At 44.6% G+C, this 22,619-nt stretch overlaps 1 protein-coding gene across 1 annotated transcript in view; it reads left to right on the plus strand.

Annotated features, from left to right (window-relative positions):
- The window catches only part of LOC135396137 (uncharacterized), a 285,153-nt gene that overhangs the window by 203,088 nt on the left and 59,446 nt on the right, over positions 1-22,619 (plus strand). The window contains exon 2 of the mRNA XM_064627170.1: positions 21,189-21,348. Within this exon, the coding sequence (XP_064483240.1) occupies positions 21,189-21,348 (160 nt within the window). The remainder of the gene's footprint in view (positions 1-21,188; positions 21,349-22,619) is intronic.

Genomic DNA, 22,619 nt, shown 5'->3' on the forward strand with positions numbered 1-22,619 from the left:
ACGTGTGACGAATGCATTGCCTGCACCATGTTACAACACACTGTCTCAGTTTATGCGATCAACGAAGTGGTAACCTTATAATGCGAGAGCTAGCGCTGACCAACATGACGAAAAACAAAACCTCACCTTTATATGCTTCCTTAGGTTTGCGTTCGACGTTCTCGATGCTTTGATATACTTTGTCAAAGGGGCACAGAGCAAACATCGGAATTTTAAATTATCAGAGTCCCCATCTTGCTCACATAATTCGTAGAACCTTGCCAAGTGTGGCCAAGGCATTTTATTTTCCAATGCATTCGCGCCACCTTCCTCCATAAAAGTGCAAAACGTTCGTCGACCTGCGTCGTCCTACGCACACCGGAACTCAGTAGCGTCCAACTTGTGCAAAGGGTTGAAAAGCGCCCAGACACGCTGGCGCCGCGCTCGTGCAGCAGGCGCGTAAACTCGCTAAGACGGAATCCGCTGCCCGCTAGCGACTGTCAGGAGAATTAATCATTGCGGCCGATGAAGGCAAGCAAATCAACGCTGCCACTACCGGAAAATTAGATTGCTAAAATGGACAGGGAATACCTGTGAATCGTGGCTATAGCCAATTCACCATCTCACCCTGAGAGAAAGCAAAATGTTCGTGAAAATCGAAGTAATTAAAAGTAACTTGTAACTTCGGTCAAGTTACTCGGCAAAGTTACCCGAAAAAGGAACGAGTTCCTCTGAAAGTTATCACGGCGCAAAAGTATCGAGTTAAGTTATAAGTTACCAAAAAAAGGAACTTAGTTACAGTAACGAGTTACTTGTAACGAGTTACCTCGAACTATGATTAATAACGCTCTGAGCAGGTGCTGCATCCACTTGCTGAAAGCTGGTTGTATAGAGCAAATTCAGAGGTTAGAAGAAGCAGGATATCCTGAGAACATCATTAGGGATATCCTAAAAAGAATCATCAGAGAAATAAGTAGTGGCAAAAAAACCGAAAGCCCTGAAAGAAGGAACTTTGGGGTAATTACATATACCCATAAAGCCTCTCACAGGATAAAAAAAGTAGCTAGCAGGTACAATGTTGAAGTAGTCTTTCGTAAACAACCCGGCTTAAGATCACTGATTAGGAAGGTAAATCAGGAGCAGTTACCTCGGTGCTCTATAAGTCATGAAAATCAGTTTGTGGACTGTATAGTTGGGGTTGTTTATTGCATACCGTTTAGTTGCGGGCGTGAATATATTGGGCAAACATCCCGGTGCATTAATGTTAGGTTAAAGGAACATCGTTATTCGGTTAGCAGGGGGTATGGAAACTTGGTTGAGCATTTAAAAAGGTGCCAGGGTTGTGTTGCAAAATTCCATGAGACAAAAATTTTATATAAGAGTAATAAGGGCGGTGCTTTATTATATCGTGAAGCTTTAAGTATAAAAAATGCGGGGTCCAGGTGCGTGAGTGTGCCTTCAGTGCTGATAACTGCTCCAGTCGAGAAGTTTTTGGAAGATTCAAACAGGAGGGACGCAAGATAAGTCTTATACTTTTGATAAAGATAAAGTCACTAGGCATGCTGGGGGTGTACTGGGAACTTGCTGAAGAGGGCGTTGTTGGTTAGGTTAGAGGATATAAACCAAGTTTGATAATAAATCCTTGTTCGTCAGTCTGTGCCTGTGTGTTGTGTCGTCTGTTGACTTGTTCCCCGGCACGGGGGTTTTATCGCTTTTAAAGTATGCTGTACCGAACAGCCCAATTTTTAACCATTTTCGATGTACTGTCTAGTTATATGGGCCATAGCTTGTGTTTTGACAATCCCGTTTGGGAAATGACCTCGAGAAATGTCCTGATCATGGCGAAGCTTCTTCAGACCTCCAATGATTTGGAGGTAAAGGGAAGAATGTTTTCCTTCTACCTAAGAAAAGGTGGGTTCCCTGAATGCCTTATGGAGTGCCTGGGACCCTTGAAACCTTCAACTTCACACGGCCGAAGATTGTTGAAGATGTGCAGAAGTGAGGCCTATCATCAAAGCAAGCTCTTTAGGAAAGCTGGTCTCGCCCTAGCAGAGACCCTGTGGGGTCTTGGATACAGAAATGAGGGGGCCTTCAAACATCTTCGGAAGTTGAGTGATGAAGATCTCAACTTTAAGTGGTTAAAGGTGTTGCGTTCCTTGCCAAGGAAGGCACCTCGAAGGGAGGCTACGCAAACTGTTGAAAAGATTGGGGCGGCAAGAGCATCGCAAGAAACCGTTCAGCTCCTGGCAAAAGGACCCAAGTACACCCCCTCTTCCATAACATCGAAGGACACTTTAATTGATATGGTCCACCAGGTTAGTAAGAATGTGAAAGAAGATGATAGGAGCCATTTCATTGATGAAGCTATAGTAGCTGTCTCTGGGTGTGAAGATAAGATGAAGAAGAAAAAGAAAATTGACAAATCCACTACCAATGTGGTTAAGGATTTAAGGAAGAACAACTGCGTCCTTTTGGAAGTCGACAAAGTTAGTTCCTTTGTTATTTTGGGGGTTGAAGAGTACAAAAATAAGCAGATGGAAGCCATTGCCAAGGATTTCGTGAGTGTTAAGGGCAGACCTAGTAGGAACCTGAAAACAAAAGCCAGACAATGGTTCATAGATAATAATTTAGACAAAGTGGCTGGTTTGATAAAAAAAGCACAAAGTCAGTATCTTGAGGCTTTTCATACCGTAAAATTACACAAAAAGGGCTTTCCCTTTCGTACTATAATTTGTGAAAAGAATACCTGGCAGGGTGTAGTTAGCAGATTTTTACAGGATAACCTTAAACTTTTGACTGTTGATGATCCTTTCCGGGTAAAAAATGCCTGTGAAGTTGTGGATTTTTTAAAAACTATAGAGAATCAAGAAGTTAAATTCTTTTCTTTAGATGTTGTTGATTTGTATTATAGTCTGCCTAAAAAGATAATGTTTGAAGTCGTTGAAGAGGCTATTGAATTGTTCGGAGGTGTAAAATTCCAAAATTCCTCTGGTTGCTCTGTACAACAGTTCTTACAGTTACTTAGTCTGTACTTAGAATCAACCTTGGTGGAGGTAGACGGAAAGGTTTACAGACAGAGGACAGGGGTTTGTATAGGCTCAAGTATTGCGCCCATTATTAGCGACTTGGTTATGGCAAAAATTGAATGGAAGGTTATGGGTAGCTGCAGCGAATTAGGCATGTTAACTATCATGAGATATGTGGATGATTTTCTCTTATGTGCCCCAAATGAAGTCAGGGAGGTTGAGGTCAAGGAAATTTTTGAAAAAAGTGGGGAAGGTTTGAAGTTTACCCTGGAGACACAGGAACAGGGGAGGTTGCAATTTCTTGACCTTGCTATCTTTGCTCATGCTACAGGTGTTTGTTGGCAATACAAACAAAGATGTAAAAAGCCTTTAACCCCGTATGGGTCCTGTATTTCAAAGACCGTAAAAAACGGTGTAGCTAGATGCGTCATTAATAACGCTCTGAGCAGGTGCTGCATCCACTTGCTGAAAGCTGGTTGTATAGAGCAAATTCAGAGGTTAGAAGAAGCAGGATATCCTGAGAACATCATTAGGGATATCCTAAACAGAATCATCAGAGAAATAAGTAGTGGCAAAAAAACCCGAAAGCCCTGAAAGAAGGAACTTTGGGGTAATTACATATACCCATAAAGCCTCTCACAGGATAAAAAAAGTAGCTAGCAAGTACAATGTTGAAGTAGTCTTTCGTAAAAAACCCGGCTTAAGATCACTGATTAGGAAGGTAAATCAGGAGCAGTTACCTCGGTGCTCTATAAGTCATGAAAATCAGTTTGTGGACTGTATAGTTGGGGTTGTTTATTGCATACCGTTTAGTTGCGGGCGTGAATATATTGGGCAAACATCCCGGTGCATTAATGTTAGGTTAAAGGAACATCGTTATTCGGTTAGCAGGGGGTATGGAAACTTGGTTGAGCATTTAAAAAGGTGCCAGGGTTGTGTTGCAAAATTCCATGAGACAAAAATTTTATATAAGAGTAATAAGGGCGGTGCTTTATTATATCGTGAAGCTTTAAGTATAAAAAATGCGGGGTCCAGGTGCGTGAGTGTGCCTTCAGTGCTGATAACTGCTCCAGTCGAGAAGTTTTTGGAAGATTCAAACAGGAGGGACGCAAGATAAGTCTTATACTTTTGATAAAGATAAAGTCACCAAGCATGCTGGGGGTGTACTGGGAACTTGCTGAAGAGGGCGTTGTTGGTTAGGTTAGAGGATATAAACCAAGTTTGATAATAAATCCTTGTTCGTCAGTCTGTGCCTGTGTGTTGTGTCGTCTGTTGACTTGTTCCCCGGCACGGGGGTTTTATCGCTTTTAAAGGAGGCAAAGACACTTCGGCGGCACAGTCTGGTGCCGGCACGGCCTCGAGAGTCGAGACCACCTCGGCATCCCTCCCCCATTTTGCCCTGACCTAACTCTGACTAACCTAACCTAACCTAACGGTTCCTACCTTTCACAAGATGGCGAACTCCAAATCCGTTATGATTAGCAAAGCCGTGTTTCTCCTGCTGTAAGAAGTTCTTCAGATGGCGTTATTGAAATGCATATAAAAAAGGTTCTAGACCACACAATTGTTATATTTTGAGTTTACGTATATGACCCTGTTTCACTCGCATATAAAATGCACCTTTCAAACGCTTTCACTAATGTTTAAATCCCAGTGGTCCTTTTAACGAACTACACCCCCTCTGACTTATAATTCTCGAGAAATGCAGGCTCGACCACCAGGTACATACAACATTTACTCAGGATTGCCTGCTATACACAGTAAGTAATAAACACACGTAACATGAAAAACGGTTAGGAGCAACTAATATTTATTCGAACAAGAACTTTCGTGCAAGAGACTGCACTTCTTCAGGATGACCACCTGAAGCAGTGATGAGCACCTGAAGAAGTGCAGTCTCTTGCACGAAAGTTCTTGTTCGAATAAATATTAGTTGCTCCTAACCGTTTTTCATGTTACGTGTGTGATTCCCTCCTCGCGGGCTCCTTGACAGTGTTTTATTTTTTTCCCCTTTTCGACGTAAGTAATAAACACACAACAAAAAAAAGAAAGAAAGAGCAAATGATAACACCTAAGTGCGCCCGAATAGCACCCGGTTTCACACCGAATTCTAGAGAAAACAGAACCAGATTGCCCCATTCCTCTTCCTGAATGCCCTCTCGAGCATCTCTCGAAACTTCAACGAAACTTTGGGCCGTCGCCAAACTTTTAGGGAGGGTTGTTGGGAGGTGTTGGGGTGTATGGGTGGGGGGGTCTGGATAAATCAGTGGTCCCCGACTTCTCACACTTTATCGTCCGAAACAGTCATTCCAAGGTAACAGAAATTAATGGGAAATAACGTACCTATTGGGTTTAGCGTCACCACGAGCCTCATGATAGCCATAAGAGGGAATTCTCGAGGGCAGACTGTAAATGAACCCAGGGGTCACCTTATCAAAACATTTCTTGCTCAAGTGTCTCATCCAGTGTCGCTCTTTCTCATTCATTTTATTTTTCAAGCATATTCCTCTCCCCGCCGGTACCGGTACGACCAATAAAACAAGTCCCAGGCTGGAGAAGGACCCTTCCTGAATTGAAATGCTCACACACATTGCCTGCTAACACACATGCTGCACATTTTTATCTTTCCGGACGAGGAGAAAACTCTGCTCAATCATTCCGCGATAGGCGAGCAGATTAGCGCGGACGCGCGACCGAAGGCAGGCCGGGACAGCGCGCTCATTTTCTAGTTTTTTGGTTTCGTCACTGATCATCCTCTCTCATTTCGATGCCAATCAAATCTTCCTTACCTCCCGAAAAGAAATCCTGCGGCTTTAAGAGTGTAGTATCTGTCCTAAAGTTCCCAGTAGGGCTCATCAGTCACAGCAGCAAGGGTGAGAGAACAAACCCAAAAAATTTCGTCGAACTGTGCCTTACCCTGAACTTAACACAGATGATCCTTTCCGCAACAAGGAATCCACCTTTTGCGCCTCACACTCTAGACCTTCTGCTGACGTCACAACCCGAAATTCTTAATAACCTGTCGATAGACGATGGCCTTAGCGATCACTGCATCATCACCGCTAGGATGACCATACCGAGAACCAATAGGTCAACCTCTGTTAAACGCATTCTCCTATATTCCAGAGGTGACTTTGATGCGATGCGGAACGAACTACGCCACTTTTATGATAGATTCTCGGTGGAATGTGTGAGTCGCACGGTAGAAGATAACTGGTTTGCCTTCAAAACAAAGTTGCTCTCTTTAGTGGAAACCCATATACCTACCATGACTATACGTAATCGAGCCGATGCTCCTTGGTTCACTCGCACATTACACTTGCTGCGAAAGAAAAAACAACGCCTTTTTCGTCAAGCTCGCATTCTGGGTAATCCCGTCCTGTGGAACAGCTACAGGCTGATCGCTCAGAAATACAGACATTCCTTACGCAATGCAAGGGAAAAGTTCTACAATATTGAACTCCCCAAGATTATGTCAAATAACCCTAGAAAGTTCTGGAAAATCATAAACCCACGTTCTAATTCACAACTCCAATTGGTTGACTCTGAGGGGCACCCAGTGCCAGAAGGCGACTCTGCGGATGTATTTAACAACTTCTTCTCTTCCGTCTTCACGCGTGACTGCACTAGGACTGCGCCCACAGAACTCTCTACGCCCCCATATCCCACCATGGAGAGTATATACGTCAGCCCGCATGGTATCTCTAAACTTATCGACTCTCTTAAGAATACCTCATCATGCGGTCTTGATAGTATAAATATCAAAGTCTTAAAACAGACCAGAGACATATCCTCACTCTTCCTGTCATTTATCTTTCAGCAGTCGTTAGAGACAGGTGAAATTCCTCGTGACCTGGAAGACAGGCGAAATCATTCCCATCTTTAAGGCAGGCGACCCACACACCCCATCGAACTACAGGCCAGTTTCACTAACAAGCGTCCCGTCGAAACTCATAGAGCATGTCGTCTACAAACACGTGATCCAGTTCTTGGAAAATAACCAGTTCTTCTTCCACAATCAGCACGGATTCCGAAAGGGTTTTTCCTGCGAAACCCAACTTGCATCGTTCACGCATCACATCAGCCTCGCTTTAGATAACAACACTGAATGCGATGCTATCTTCCTCGACCTATCAAAAGCCTTTGATAGGATATCACACTCATTGCTGTTTAGAAAATTATCAGCGCTCCACTTCCACCCACTTATACTTCAATGGATTAAGAACTTCTTAACAGATCGGTCACAGACTGTATACGCTAACAACCACTACTCTTCATATGCGCATGTCACCTCTGGTGTCCCACAGGGTACGGTATTAGCACCTTTGTTGTTTTTAATATATATCAATGATCTCCCACAGTCAGTTTCATCGCACATTCGCCTATTTGCAGATGACTGCGTCGTCTATCGCACAGTCCATTCCACAGCTGACCATATAGCCTTACAGAGTGACTTGTATAAAATAGGCGAATGGTGCGAAACCTGGCAGATGTCACTTCACCCCACAAAATGTAAACATGTGACGTTTTCACGAAAATAACGATCATATACCACTACATATATCATAAGTGGATCACCTGTAGAAACCGTTACTAACTACAAATACCTTGGAGTACATTTCTCGTCTGATCTAACATGGAACACACACATCTCGAACATTCTTCCTAATGCAAATCGTAGTCTTGGGTATCTTCGGCGTCACATTACTCATGCACCTCCACACCTCAAACGGCTGGCCTACCTCACGTTTGTCCGCCCGAAGATCGAATATGCCAGTGCCATATGGGATCCCCACCAAACTTATCTTTCGAATATTATCGAAGCCTTGCAGAATCGGGCTGCCCGGTTCTTCTTCTAACCATATTCACCTTACACAAGCGTAACCTCACTCAAGGTCCGAGCTGAGCTCACCGACCTTAAAACACGTCGCATGATTCAACGGCTGTCATTATTTCACAAGTTCTATCACTCTCCCGCGCTCCGCAGTAGTTACATCCGCTCCCCTTCTTATCTTTCCTGCCGCGTTGACCATCAACATAAGGTACTACTAACTCGGTCACGTACAACATCATTCGAGGCATCCTTCTTTCAACGAACATCATCAGATTGGAATAAACTCCCACGGCATATTGCAGAACTCACGGATCATATCCAATTTACCAACGCATTAATCGCCGAGTTCACTTGATCATTGTCGCTCCATGTACACGCACATCATCGCTCTCTAATCTAGATATATTCTTTGCTTTTCATGTTGTTATAATCTTTTTCTGTCTGCTGTTTTTTTTTTTCCTTGTTTTTTTTTTTTTCAGTGTATGTTTGTTGTTTGATGTACAGTGCCAGTGTGTTACATACGTGCTCACTCCCTCATGTAATGGCCTAATGGCCCCTTGATGGATTAATAAATAAATAATAATAATAAAACCCCGGGCTCAACGTAATTTTCGAACGGTTCCTTACCATCGCGGTCGCAGGAACATCCAAAACGTAAGAAATGCCGGAGGAATATCCGGCTGCGTAGCATGCTGCCACCGCTGCGATGCCGAGCAATCGATCAATTTTAACGCTATTTCGAAGCCCAAGAGAGATCACTGAGTCCATTATTGCATGGGACGCCTTCTCGCACCGGCCAGCTCCTGTAAATAGTACGGGTTAAAGAATGATTGTGGGTCGTTTCTACATTAACGTCTCGTAAATTATTGGAGTGATTCAATTATGAAATGATAAATTATTAGAGTGCAGTGCATATTTGTTGTCGCTTTCGCTTGAATTGCGAATGTTTGGAAACTCAAAGAAAAGATGGGAAGTATAGATCAGCTTGGCTGATCTGCTTCACCTTAGAAACCGTCCTGTTGAAAATTCATAACAGCATGATTAGTGGTACGCTAATTGGGAGACTTCGTAATAGTCACTGATTCACCATGTCGTTTCTTCCTGCGTGCTAATCTACCATCGACCACCTCTGGTTACTGTGACGGCATATATAACTGTATGAAATCGCCAACGCTTGGAGTGCTAAAGCCAGCGGGGCTACATGCAGGCAATATATTTTCCCAGTACGTGCCACAATTTAATAATTGAAGCTACAAGGAACATGGAAGGAACGACGACATGGAAGGAAAATGAAATATCAATGTGCTCCACATCTGGGGTGAGAGAAAATTCGCGTAGTCTGATAGAACGAGATTACTTTTGTAGGAGCCGGCTTGCGCTCCGAAGAACCTTGGACAGAATCGATAGAATACCTTCTGAGCGGAATTGTGAAAAAAGATGTCGTGAAAGTGTCGGTTGATTGGTTTGCTCTCTATCGGTCCAACGTTCACTTACATTGATTTCAGAGGGAAAAAGGACGTGACAATTTAACGTGGCTCATGGCCCTGCTTCATTCGTCCATCAGTCTATCAGAAGCCACCATGTACAATATTTTCGCTGTGCGGTGTATTGTCATCGCACTATCATATCTACAAAAACATCCGAGGAAACCAGCCACTGGCCCAGCAAGATCTCCTCTCGTGGCGTCAGCATACCTGCAGGCACGTGGGAAGCGTCCCTAAAAATTCTTCTGCTGTTGCATCTGCTACGGCGCTGCAGTTGCCCAGTCGAGGAAAACCCAATCACCTGATTGGGTTTTCCTCAGCCGCTTTCAGACATATGTCGGCGCAGTTCCCTTAGAAGTCGGCCCAAGACGCACATTCCCCCAGAGCGTAAGTCGTGACGTTGCCCACCTCTGTGAGGCCGACAACGGCGGGCTCTTTCATTAGCACCACCACCACCACCACGAAATGACCTTGACTTCATTCGGTCACATGCATGTTCTTTGAAAAAGTGGAGTCATCGTCATCATCATCATGAAATAGCAAAATCATTGAGCAAATCGACATCCGTTGTCACGTGTATCTATGTCGCATGTCGTATTATAAACCAAGATTTCTTTTAACGAAACCGTTCACGATGTAGAGAGGAAAGAGGACGCACAAACGCCGATATGTAACACAGACGACCAAAAACCAAAGAGAACAACAGAACAACACAGCGAGGAAAAAACATGGGCATGAGATAAAAAACAAAAGTATGCTTATAATACAAGAAGAAGAAAAAAAGAACAGAAAAGGAAAACAGTATCCAGACTATATTCGTAGTGAGGCCATTCGGGCTGTTCGAATACCTCGCACGCCAATTTTTCCACAAAATCCTCCACTTCCCACGCATGTTTTTTGTGGTCGAAGAAGTACTTTGCAAGACAGGAACGCGTAATCTACTTACAATGGCGAAAAGTTCCTCTTATATATATATATTTCTCTCCAAAAGCGGCAGGCTGGTGTAATAAGCTGCTTATAATGGCCGTTTGACTGCACATGGGCTGAGGAGTATACCTATATAGAGAAAAGTCCTTACTTTCGCTGCGGCGTATGTGCGGACTACAAGTTGGCTAAGGAGAGCATCATTGGAGAGCTAAGAATTAGTACTGAATTGATGCTCAATTACTGAAAATGTTGGCAGGCGGATAATAAATAATAATTCGTGGCTTTACGTCGCGAGATAACCGCGTGCAAAGGAGTGCGACAATGATGAGAGGACTAAATAAATTGCATCCTGTACTTTCGACTTCTTGACACTAGTTTGTTGCAAGTTCTAGTGTCGTACATTCCTGTCCGCGTAACCAATATTTCGCGGTATTTTAATTCCACGAGAAGAAATATATAAAGAAATGACGATCGCGAAATTTACGAAAATCAGGTTCTCGCGTAAATCACTTAATGTATCGCAGTGTCCTGAAAGCTATGTCTCTGAAACTTTGACGTAGAGTACTCATTTGAATTTAAATAATTGCTGGCCGTCGATCGGCATATGCATTGCCAGTATCATAGCAGACATCATCATCATCATCATAGCAGACGACGCTATAGCAGTCGTTATCACACTTTCTCGATAATATGACCACATGAAAATATACATGTATGTTTCAGTTATTGTTAGAATTAAACATGCGCGTAATAAACTGTGACTAAATTACGCTACCTATCGTTCCCACCATTCTGGACAGTGTAGTGACCTCTATTACGGTAGATACGTAAACTATACATGTTCCTTACAAGCTTTCTATAAATGAATTGTGGAGCTTTCTGGCGACGTGCAATACATGGAGGCCTATGACACTCGGTAGGCTTAGAATGTGACTCCGAATCGCATGAAGGCTATCGACTGTCATGCACACAGCAGCTAGTCGACCTCCGTCTGGCTGACCTTTCCTTTTTTTTTATAATAAACATATCCCCCCCTCCCCTCAAGAACAATACGGGAATATCTTTTAGCCGTGTTGCGCAGGGACTTATCTACGGTCCCGTTGCTTTCAAGTCAAACGCCCTACGGAAGAGATGTAAATGTTGTTGTTCGACGTATGATGCAATTGAAGGACGCCAACTGTGGGAAACGAAGTCACTCCACAGAAGCAAATTTTTTTGGTTTGATTTTCTTTCTTTGGTTGGACTATATCTGTACGAGATAAAACCCCGAGAAGAAACTTGTCAAGAAAAAGAGCAAGCATTTATGTGTGCTTTTTGCGCTTCTGGGTTGTATCCATCTTGTCATGAGGCACTCTGGGCTGGTAGACGGTAGAAGCACTAACGCATTACTATGCCACGGATGTGATACTGGACAGCTTTTGATGAAATCTTTCGTGCGCACTGAAGCAGCATCTTGTTGAATAGGAACTTCGATCTTTCTCGGGTGAGAGCACGTCCGAATTCTCTGCTATATACGTCGTTTCCTGCAAGCACCTGCGTTCGCACATAAAGAAGATCACATATGTAGCACCGGTAGCGACGAAGGGATCGTTATTGCCACGTTCTCGCTTCTCGGATGGCGAATCCCAGTTGGTCGGAAATATTCGTGCGCTTTACATTTGTTTAAGACCGTAAATTCCATTCAGCAAAACTATAGATATACCGTACTGCAAAAAAAAACGTATTATGAAAACTTTTCTCTTATTTGATTCTTTTTTTGCATCCCCTGTGTCGTCGAAATTCTAGGATCGGTCGCAGCTGGAAGAGGACACCCATGCACGTTCTTTGCTTTCGGTTCTTTTATTTTTATTTTTTGTTTTTTTGCTATTATTTAACTGTTACTGCGTATGAAGCGTAAACAACCGCATCGGCGATAAATGGAAACAACAGCAGCGGGCTTAGTCGTTCCTACTGGATAATTCGAAGAATGTAAATAAGGAGAACACGCCGAGCTTAGCTACAAACGGGTGATGATACAAACGCATAAGCCTGCCTCATTTTTTCCCCCGAGGCTTTTGAATTTTCTTGAAATCTAGCCGTGATGCAGACGGTACAGGTCCCGAAAAAAGTTTACGGAACACGCGAGCGACGTAGTTTTTCTTCGGCGCGACACCCTAGCGGCTGGCGCAACCAGGTTCGTTCACTCGTTTTGTCAGAGGGGTAGAGGAGAGCGCGCTAGTAGCGACACTAACCCAAACCACTTCGCTAGCATATTTTTGGCGATATCGAAACTATCGCGGTGTGTCGCAACCAGCGCACTCGTCCTCTCCTCCGAACGAGTGAACGACATGATGGTAGAGCCCAGATAGAACATATACTAGGGACCACAACAACATGCACACACAGACGAGCCCATAAACCTTTGTCGGGACCTGTGCATCCTTCCGTGAGCGACATTCCGAAGTTGATATTGCGTACGCAAGCATACGCAACAGCGTTGTGTTCGCGAGAAAATAGCGGCGCCCACGTCGTGCGTGCGCCGTTCGCAACGTAATATTTGCATGACGGTGAAACCACGAGACTAGGGAGTTAACAAATAATAACAGCAACGTCAATAGTAATATTTGCGCCGAGCGTACATACGCCATTTTTCGAATTTTGCAAAGAAATATACATAAACTAGGGCTGTACCAATAGTCATTATTACAAAACGGAAGCAAATACCGATCGAATTCAAATATCACCGCAGCAAATAGTAAGGTAACAGTTGCATAACCGAAGTGAATGGTTGACTGAGCCGAATAAATATGTAGCGCGTGTACAGACATACGTCTCATGCACAGCATATGTACGGGATATACAGAAAAACGAGATTCAAGGAATGGGCGCCGCCCTTAGTGCTGCCATCCCGTGGTACTCACAGGAACTGCGCACGTGTGGACTGCCGCCCGTATACTGTGGACTGTGTCCGTACACTGTGCCGTCCACACTGTGGACCAGACTGAACAACTGTGCATATCGTACGCGGAAGCAAGCAATCTTCGTTTTCCTTGATCTTTCGAACATTGATACGCTACCCAGATGTTTACCGGATGACCGGTTATACGGAATGCTACGTTATGCAGTCATGCTGGATACCGGGAGTCAAGTATAGACCGGAAGTGGACAAACGGAAGTTGGGTTTAGACCGGAAGTGGATACCCGGAAGTCAAGTATGGACCTGTCGTGACGACGATGCCGACGCAACGCGGCCAGCCTCATCAACATCGCTACCGCGCGCCACGCTCGGCAATCAGTTCCGTTGAGCGCACAGTCCAGACCAGCCGGTCGCGCTGATCCCGAAATAAAACTCCTCTCCTCTTACGTCGCCAGGCCTCATTCTTCTCCCTCAAACCGGAAAATGCGCCTAATGTTAACGCGTTTCTCTCACATTTACCGCTAAATCGCCACTGAATTTATTTTTGTTCCGCAGCCTCAATTGAAAGTTACAATAACAGTGTTGAAAATGGTGTTTGTAAAACACCCATTTGGATGGCAATAATTACTTACCTGGAATCGTGTTATAAAGGGAATACGCCCCACTGAAATATGAGAAAGGTCTAAGGAAACAGCACCGCAAGTGGTACTGAAAAAATAGTGTACTAAAGCAAAGTAAGTACTAAAAAAAGTGGTTAGAAAAAATCTTTAGAAAAAATCTTCCCGGAAACAACACCGCAAGCGATGTTGCCCCGACGACCGTTTTACGGGCCGCGCAAAAAATCTTTGGCATTTCCTGTAGAATATGCCCCTTGAAATGGTGCTTTTCGCAGAATACGTTGATTACAAGCATGTTTTATGAAACACTTTTGTGATGGTGTGGAAATTACAACAACAGTTAAATTATGAAGGATAATGTTATGGGGTGTTATTTACACCACAAAGGTGTGTGTGTGGGGGGGGGGGGGGGGCACAGGACAATACATTTACACCCGCAAGGCGTAAAAAATATTTATCGTGCAAGCTCTTCCCGAAACGAAAATAAACTATCAAACCCCAACAGAAAGAAACATTTCAAATGAGACGTCCTGACAATTTTAACCTTGGCCCTGTCCGGCAGGAGCTGCGCTGACACGTCAATATGTTTTTTCAACGCAACGCAGCGGAAATTGGGAATCCTGTGCGAGTAATCGATTCCTGTTGGACACGTACGGAGCAAACACTGGTGGTGAGGCCAGCGTTACATCCCATGCCGCATATTACGCTCCGGCATGAGTTAATTAGCCACAGCTGGAAAACACATTGCCGCGCGGATACACAATGGTGTAATGGAGGTTTGTTTGCACTGTTCGACAGCGAATGCCAGTGTCCCCTTCGTTGTAGTTGTTCAGCTGTGTCTCCATTTCGTACGGGATCACAACGACGACAGGATTCGTACAGTGAACTCGATACTTGTCGCTCTTTGACGCGCTCAGCTTCGGTCTCGGATGATTTGCTTATCAAAATCAGGTTATAGATATTTATTTATTGCGGTGCTCCAAGGGGGTGGGGGGTATATGTTTATTATATAATAAAATAGGAGGGAAAGGTTAGCCTGCGCTACGGCGGCTTGCTATTCCCAGGAAAGAAAGGGAAAAAAAGAAAAAGAAAGACAAACAAAAAGGAAAACAAACACGACATTGATCACAGTTCACTCAGAAGGCCACAGATCTGGAGGAACTGAACAAGTGCCTTTGTCACCTGACTATGTTGTGTGGGGCTTAGCAGCGTAGCTGGGGAAAACTCCGAAATCCTGAGGCGAGCGATGCGCGACAGTAGGAGAAGACGATGTTGGCGGTAACAGGTGCAGTGGAGCAGCAAGTGCGGGATGTCTCCTTCAACACGACAGGTGGGGCAGTTGGGTGACGAAAGGTGGCCCATCTTAAAGAGGAGTATTGGAGTCCGCTCCAAGGGCCTTGTGGCATTACATAGAGAACTCATAACCGCAATGAAAATGATTACAGAACAGTAACAAAAAGAAAAAAAGAGACAGAAAATTGATTAACACTAGAAAAGTAATACAAATTCACATACAACTAGTTGCGTAACAAGAATAGCATTGATTGGTAATACTACAAAGTAAAAAAAAGAGCGGAGAGGCGGTTTTGAATGATGTACGTATGATTTACAACTCAGGTGATAGATGAGGGTTAACAATTCCATAGCCGAACGGCACGTGGAAAGAAGGAAAAGAAAAAAATAGTTGCTGAGGGGGAATATGTTTAATGCAAAGTAACAAAAAAGAAAAAGGAAAAGTTAGCCACGGTGTAGGCTTGCTATTCCCAAAAGCTATAGAAGCTGAATAGAAGGACGGTTCGCATTTCTAAGCGTTATCCAAGCTTTGGCTTGAATAACGCGCTGGACCGGGGGGGGGGCGGATTTATTGGCAGGAAAAAGGAAAAGAATAAATAAAACGGGAAAGGTCAGCCATGCAGCACGCCGGCTTAGTATTCCCTAAACAAAAAAAACAAGAAATAAAACATAAAAAGACATAAATCAATAAATAAATAAGAAGAAAAACTAGCAAAAAATGAAACAGCTGGACGGGTGTAAGGAAGAGTAAGGGGCGACGAGTGAAAATGTTTATGAAACAGATGCAATGTTTGGAGATTACGGCGGTGATCTAAAGGCTCAAGGTCAAGATATCACGTAATCAATTGCTCATTTCTTTTTTAAAAAAGATGGTGGCTTATGTAATAACTGGCCCCAATTCTTCTGTCGCACATTCTCCCGCAAAACGCTAATGAATAAGGAAACTAACGAATATTGGATAACAAGTAAAGAAATATCTAATAAAATTCGGGCAATTTCAAGTTCAAGACGCTATATCGTACATCTTTCGTAGTTCCCAAGCACTTCACAAGAAGAGCTTTTTTTCGTACATTCCCTCTTTCCACGGCGCACGAGTTATTTGAAATTCCGTTTTGTTGAAACGTGCAACATAAAATGTTCATAGTAAACGGTGTAAAACATGCATGTCTTCGCGTTGCTGAGCTTCAAGGAAAAACTCAAATTTAAAGGTACTGTAAAGCAGTAGACAAGCATGATATGCCGGTGATGTGACTAGAGACTTTGTTGCTTCTAAATACCATATGCGGAACCATACGACCGGCAACGCGCTATAAATATTTTTAATTTGCCATGAAAGATGCGGCGTAGTGGAGCGGTGCGACGCCTGGTGTCAAACAACCCCCTGTACAGCGGGCAACACTGAAAATTGGTATTACACACTATGACATCGGAACTTCGTTATTTTAGTAACCATATTATTAGTTTTCCGGTTTACCTATGCATTCTTAAACCCCTGTTAACAGTTTAACCTGTTAACCCCTGTTTTTGCGAAGTAACCCAGTGCTGGCCGCGCTGTTCGATGGGGGCTCTCCCTACTTCTCTGCTGTGCCTGCGCGCTCCTTTTGTTCGCGGCCTCTTTCGAACGAACAAACTCTCTCTGTGAACCTCTGTGAACAAACAAGTCCCGACGCTGTCTGGCTTCTTGAACGTCTGACACATTTTTTTCAACGGCTCAGCATTTCATTTCAGTTCGCTTATCCGTTTATTACTAGCCACTGTACGTTTATCCTCAGATGTGGATCGTTGTGTGGATTGCAGGGGTGGATTTTATGGTGGATTGTGGTGGATTGTTATGTCGGGCCCAGTGTTATACGCATGCAATGTGGTTGCCGCCGTATGTGTCAGAAGTACGGATTCATTTCGAATACCTAGCACAGTGTTGCCCGTAATCTTTAATTGTAATTTTCTAATTAACTGCACCGTCGATTGGAATGAAACTTGCACAGTTTTTGTCCTGGTGGCTTGGACTATCGAATAGCCACACTAAATGACATTTGATCGCTGCTGCTTTACAGTACCTTTAAGTAGCATAAGCGAATCTTGCAACAGTTCCATAATGTAAACACCTGAGTCTGGGCACACAGAGGGACCACTCGAGCACACGACTCAAACCAGCAAAGTTTACTAATCACAAGAACACCATGTACATACAGTGACACAGCACGGGAAAAAGAGGGAAAGGAAGGTAACAAGAAGGTCACATACCTGCTCGTTCGTTCACGTACTCGGTCGAACTCTTGTTACCTTCCTTTCCCTCTTTTTCCCATGCTGTGTCACTATGTGTACATGGTGTTCTTGTGGTTAGTAAACTTTGCTGGTTTGAGTCGTGTGCTCGAGTGGTCCCTCTGTGTGCCCAGGCTCAGGTGCTTACCCCCCCCCCCCCATTATCAGTTCATCAGTTTATCAGTTCATCCACCAGCTGGCCTGCATATACGCCATCTTGTCACTTGCAACAGTTATTTTGTGCTCAGTTGAATACTGCTAGCAGGCAGCATGCTGATATTCAGCCTTGCTGCCACATTATTGGCCCGTGTCAGATTGTACAGCACTGTCGAGGTCTCCTAATGTTCTTGGAATTTGCTCCAGACTCTGTAATGTCATACTCTCTATCCCAATATCGGTCGGTCTTTCTTTCGTTCTTTTTTTTTCTTCGCCTTACTTTTTTGTTCGGTGTTAGCACAGCCAGCAGAGGACAGCTCAATTGTTTGTTGTTTGTTTGTAAGGAAAAGAAAAGAGGAGAAATTGAACTAGTCTCCCGATTTGTTCTACTTCTCAGGTGCTCTACTCGCAAGTTCGCTATAACACTATTCGCATGTTCGCTATTCAGTAGTCCACTATCCACATGTTCACGAGAAGTCCACAATTATCCACTAATCACAATTATCCCAAGATCATGCACAGAGAATCCTAGAAGGTTGTATCCGTCCCACATCTCAGTTGTTTCGTATGATTTGTACGTAGCTCATTTAACTTCATACACATATCTCACATCTAATATGTCGCGTGCAATTGGGAGTACACTGCTCTCCAGCGGTGAACAGCCCCATCTCATTGTCACGATTTATCTGTTGCTATTGTTGCAACAGTTATACTAAGAAAACAGTTCTTCTATAAGGAAGGTGGCCACAGCGAAAACGAAGCTCAAAATAATGATTCAGGTTTTGCGCCGCGAGACAATCATGCTGAAGAAACCGAACTCCTGTACTTACCAACACAACCTGCGGTCCACTCGACCGTAACGTCGAATGACGACGAATGTCGACACATTTCCCTCTGAAGTCGGCCCAGGGCGCACTGTCCCCCACTCATTCCTGCTGTCCACGTCTGTACGTCGCTCCCCATAGCCACATAGTAAGATAATACTGTCTCTCTCTGTGGAATAAATTGAATAAAACTATAAATATCCAACACGCAATCGAAATTCTGAATACCCACACACCTTTCGTTTTAATGCAGCGTTACAATTCAGCTGTTTTACTGTTATGGTAGTAGTATGTAATTACGAAATACAATTAAGAACGTATTACATGAACGCCACTCTCCAGCGCGGGTATGATTACGAGTCATGTCCTTCTATGAGTTGTAAAGAATCAAACCAGTGCGAAAAATCCCCTGACTGAATACAGACTACGAACAGCATTCAATAATCATCACATCTCATCACACTTTCACAACTAGAGTGAATTGGGTCAGGGATGGTAAAAGCACGTATGTTAAGTTCGCAAACTCTACCCTGTTACATGGAACTTAAGCCCCACATAATTGGGTCAACTTGTGTGTTTGCTGTGGGCTTGGAGTATAAGGAGGGGGCCTCGACGAACACTCTGGGCAAAGTGGTATAGGGACCGTGCGACACCTAAAGGGGGCGCGCTGCTCCGTCGCGACAGCGCCGCCAGTGGCGGTCTTGGACGTATCCGACGTGATACCACGCCGCCCGTTCTATGCATCCTCAAGTGGAACCGTAGCTTGCGTGGCGACCGCCGTAATTAGAAGGGCTAATTTTCGAAGTGCAAATAATGTGGAACCTTTCTGGGGCGCGAACGAAGAGAATGGAGCCAAACTGCACAGAAGCAACCACCGTATTTATAATGTATCCAACAACGCGGAAGGAATAGCCACTGGCGTCTGTCTGGTCAAAACACCTGTAAGTGATACGTCGAGAGAATGGTTATTTGAGGCCTCACAAAATCCTGGCTTGCTAGCGAAGGTTATATACGTGTATTTCTCTGACTCCAGCGATTTGTAATATCATGTTGTTGACGGAGTCTTGTATTCCTTTCCACACACATACCTTCGTCACTGAAATCTACATCGTGCGTCCGTTTTATCCCAAATAAACACGTAAGGTCACAACTTATTGTCTGAACTTGTACTGCAGTTTTTCCAGTATCTTCAGATAACGCTAAAGAGATCCTCAAAGAAGAAATTCTATGAGTTTTTACCTCGGCTACCGCCGTAGGCTTGCGGCACGACGGCTGTGAAATGGTCGGTGCGTAAATACTAAACCTTTTGGACAACGTAGAACTCCCGTTCTCACTGTGAGACTCGTCAACCAGATTACCGGGAGCAATATCAGGTCTTGGCACTGGCGATGAAACACATCAACCATTATCTCGAAATAGGTTGCTGTTTGGTCGGTGCATTTGACGGTGATACAGTATCCAGCGGCGTTTCACCGTCACGAAAGTGGCAACTGTAAATCATTGATCATTTTGCAGGTCCCCATTCAGTTTCATTGAAACTAGAACAAAAGAAATAGAATATATTCGCTCATGTTGTGCACAGCTCATGCAATGGCCGAACGCGCGTCACAAACGCTATTCGCTGCGAGTCTAGTGACCTCGGTGGTATTGGAAGCATAGAAATCACAAGAAATGAAACATCTGGTCCCTAATGAAGAGTTCTTTAAGGTGCTGACACAGTTAGCGATGCAAAAGTTCCAGTGTGGCAAAAAAAGACGCCCGCACTTCACATGTAAACAAAGCTGCTACCCGGCGGCTATCACGCCAGGTACTTTCTCCGGAGGCCGAATCGCGGAGCCACCAGTTTGTCGCACAGTCCCTATACGCTTGGGCTTTCCACTGCTCTGCCCGTTCAGTAGGATTACTAGGGTAGCGTCTCTGAACGTCAAATAACTTTACCGGATAAACAAAACTGCTAATGGAATTGTGTTTATTTATTTATTACTCTTATAGCACCTTGGTGACACACTCTATATTTGGCGAGCGTTGATAAATGCGGTAATATCCCGGGATGACCACGGGATAAGCGAGGAGCCGATATGAATACGTCTATTTGTAGAAAATGAGGAAATGTCAGTCAAACGCAAGGTCGAGAGAGAAAAAAAGAGAGAAAACAACATGAAAGAAGAAGAGGGGAATGAAAAAAGAACAAGAGAAGGAAGGAACTCACTGCTGGATCGTCACTAGTCTCGTTTACATGAACCCGGCAGGACTTGGTCGAGTTGATAGTGCAGGCTGAGTCGAACCCGACCCGACCCGATGCCGTTTACATAAAATCGCTCAAACGGGAGGCGATCGCAGCGCAGCGGCGTCTAGCGGCCCGAGCGACTCCTATATCCCGAGCGGGTCAATCTACCCCCTGGTGTCGGGCTGACTCGCCGCGACGCGGGCTCTCAACACGACCCGAAAGTGTTTACATGAGCGAGTCGAACCCCGACAACCGAACTCAACCCGCTCCTGTCGAATCCTGGCAGTATCGAGTTCATCTAAACGAAGCTACTGATTTAGATTCAATTCGTCGCTGACGTGGTTCACTAATTCAGAGGATATAAAGCGATGTCGTAAGTTATGTTTCTCTCAGGAGGTGGAGTACCTACTGCTTTAATCATATCCTACCGTTGGCGGAGCTCTGTATAGGAAGTGAGCCGTATTTCTGAGAGGTTACAATACAAAACAAAATAAACGTCGTCGTTTCAGTTCGGAGTGCCCCACTTAAGTGTTTTGTTTCCCCTTCTATGTTTCATTGCCTCATCTACTAGTTTCGTCCTTGAAGCTCTTACATTCGAGCTACGATGGCATCATTGTCCCCGAAACAACTCGACAATTAATGACGTGCCCTCCTGTGTTGCAGATTTCAATCGATGACCGGCGGAGGCTCTACGTGAAGGCCGAGGAAGAGAACAGGTACGCGTCCTATGGCTCCGTCAGCTACCAATTACGAGAAGCCAACGAAGAAGCCACGGGGTTTTGCGACTTCATGTCGCGTGCACTCACCATCGTCTCCTCTTCCGGTGAGTGAGGAACATTCGGCGATCTGCTACACGTGGCAAGCGACGCATTCGTCGTCGTTTCATTTGACATTGGCCTATGCTTTGGGTATAGTTGACGGGTAGTCTCTAAGAATCATGGGAAAACAATCGACTTCCGTGTCTAAACCAGGGATCGGAACCGGGTTTTTTTCGGTTTGGTTCGGGTTCGGGTTCAGGCATATTGGTTCGGTTCGGGTTTAGCTCCGCTGAACCGAAATTATCAGCTTGAACCGGTTCAGGTATATCGGTTCGGTTCGGGTTCGGCTCAGGGAGAACCCCCCGCCACCCCCCCCACCCCCCCACCCCCGCACATACACGGACAAAAAAAATCTGTCAGCGGTCGGGGCATTTATAAGGATTGGAACAGTTACTTTTTTCGGCCTCGGTTTAACCGGTCCACGGGCAGTAATTTTGCTACATGCAAGCAAGCTTACGCTCACCGTACACGATTGTAAGAGAAAGGTGTGAGATAACCATTCAGGTGAGCAAAAAAAAAAGGTCGGTCAGTAGTACAATTAATTCACCTCTGAACCGATTCCCGAACCGGTAACCGTATCAATTTTTTTCGGTTCAGTTCCGGTTCGGCTCAGGACAGGCAAAAAAATCGTTCGGGTTCGGTTCGGTTCGGGTTCGTCAGAAAATAACGGGTTTTTCCGGTTTTCGGTTCGGGTTCAGTTTCGGTTCCGATCCCTGGTCTAAACTAGCAGACGAAGCATGCTATGGGCAGGGAAGGGTAACGGTAATGGTAACGGAAACAGAACCGGTATATTACCGAAATTGGAGATGGTAACGGAAACACATACCACTGTCCTCCATTACCGGAAACAGAAACGGAAACGAAAATTATCGTCCGGTATTGAATTCGGGTAATTGCTATTACTGCTGTGCGATGACATCTCAATGACTTTACATTTTATTTTTGTATTTTGATGACTCCATCCCCTGTAATGCTCTAAATGCTACACGACAGCATGGAAACAAACCGTTCAAGGGTGCATCCAGAGCCGTAGTAACGAGGGTGCGAGAGGGGCAGCCGCCCCGGACGCCCTCGCCAGAGAGGGCACCGAAGTGCAGGCCCCGGCAAGTTGGTTGGACAGTATATAAAGCGGAAATGAAGATAATTTGAATTTACGATCTAGGCAGTGCAAATAAGCGTTTTCTTTACTTTGGTTACAGGGTTTCTGACGTCAACGGACGAAAAGGATGGGGGGGGGGGGGCTCTTCACATTTGCCCTGCCATGCACTCTAAAACA

The sequence above is a fragment of the Ornithodoros turicata genome, chromosome 5 (assembly GCF_037126465.1).
Source record: "Ornithodoros turicata isolate Travis chromosome 5, ASM3712646v1, whole genome shotgun sequence".
Lineage (NCBI taxonomy): Eukaryota > Metazoa > Arthropoda > Arachnida > Ixodida > Argasidae > Ornithodoros > Ornithodoros turicata.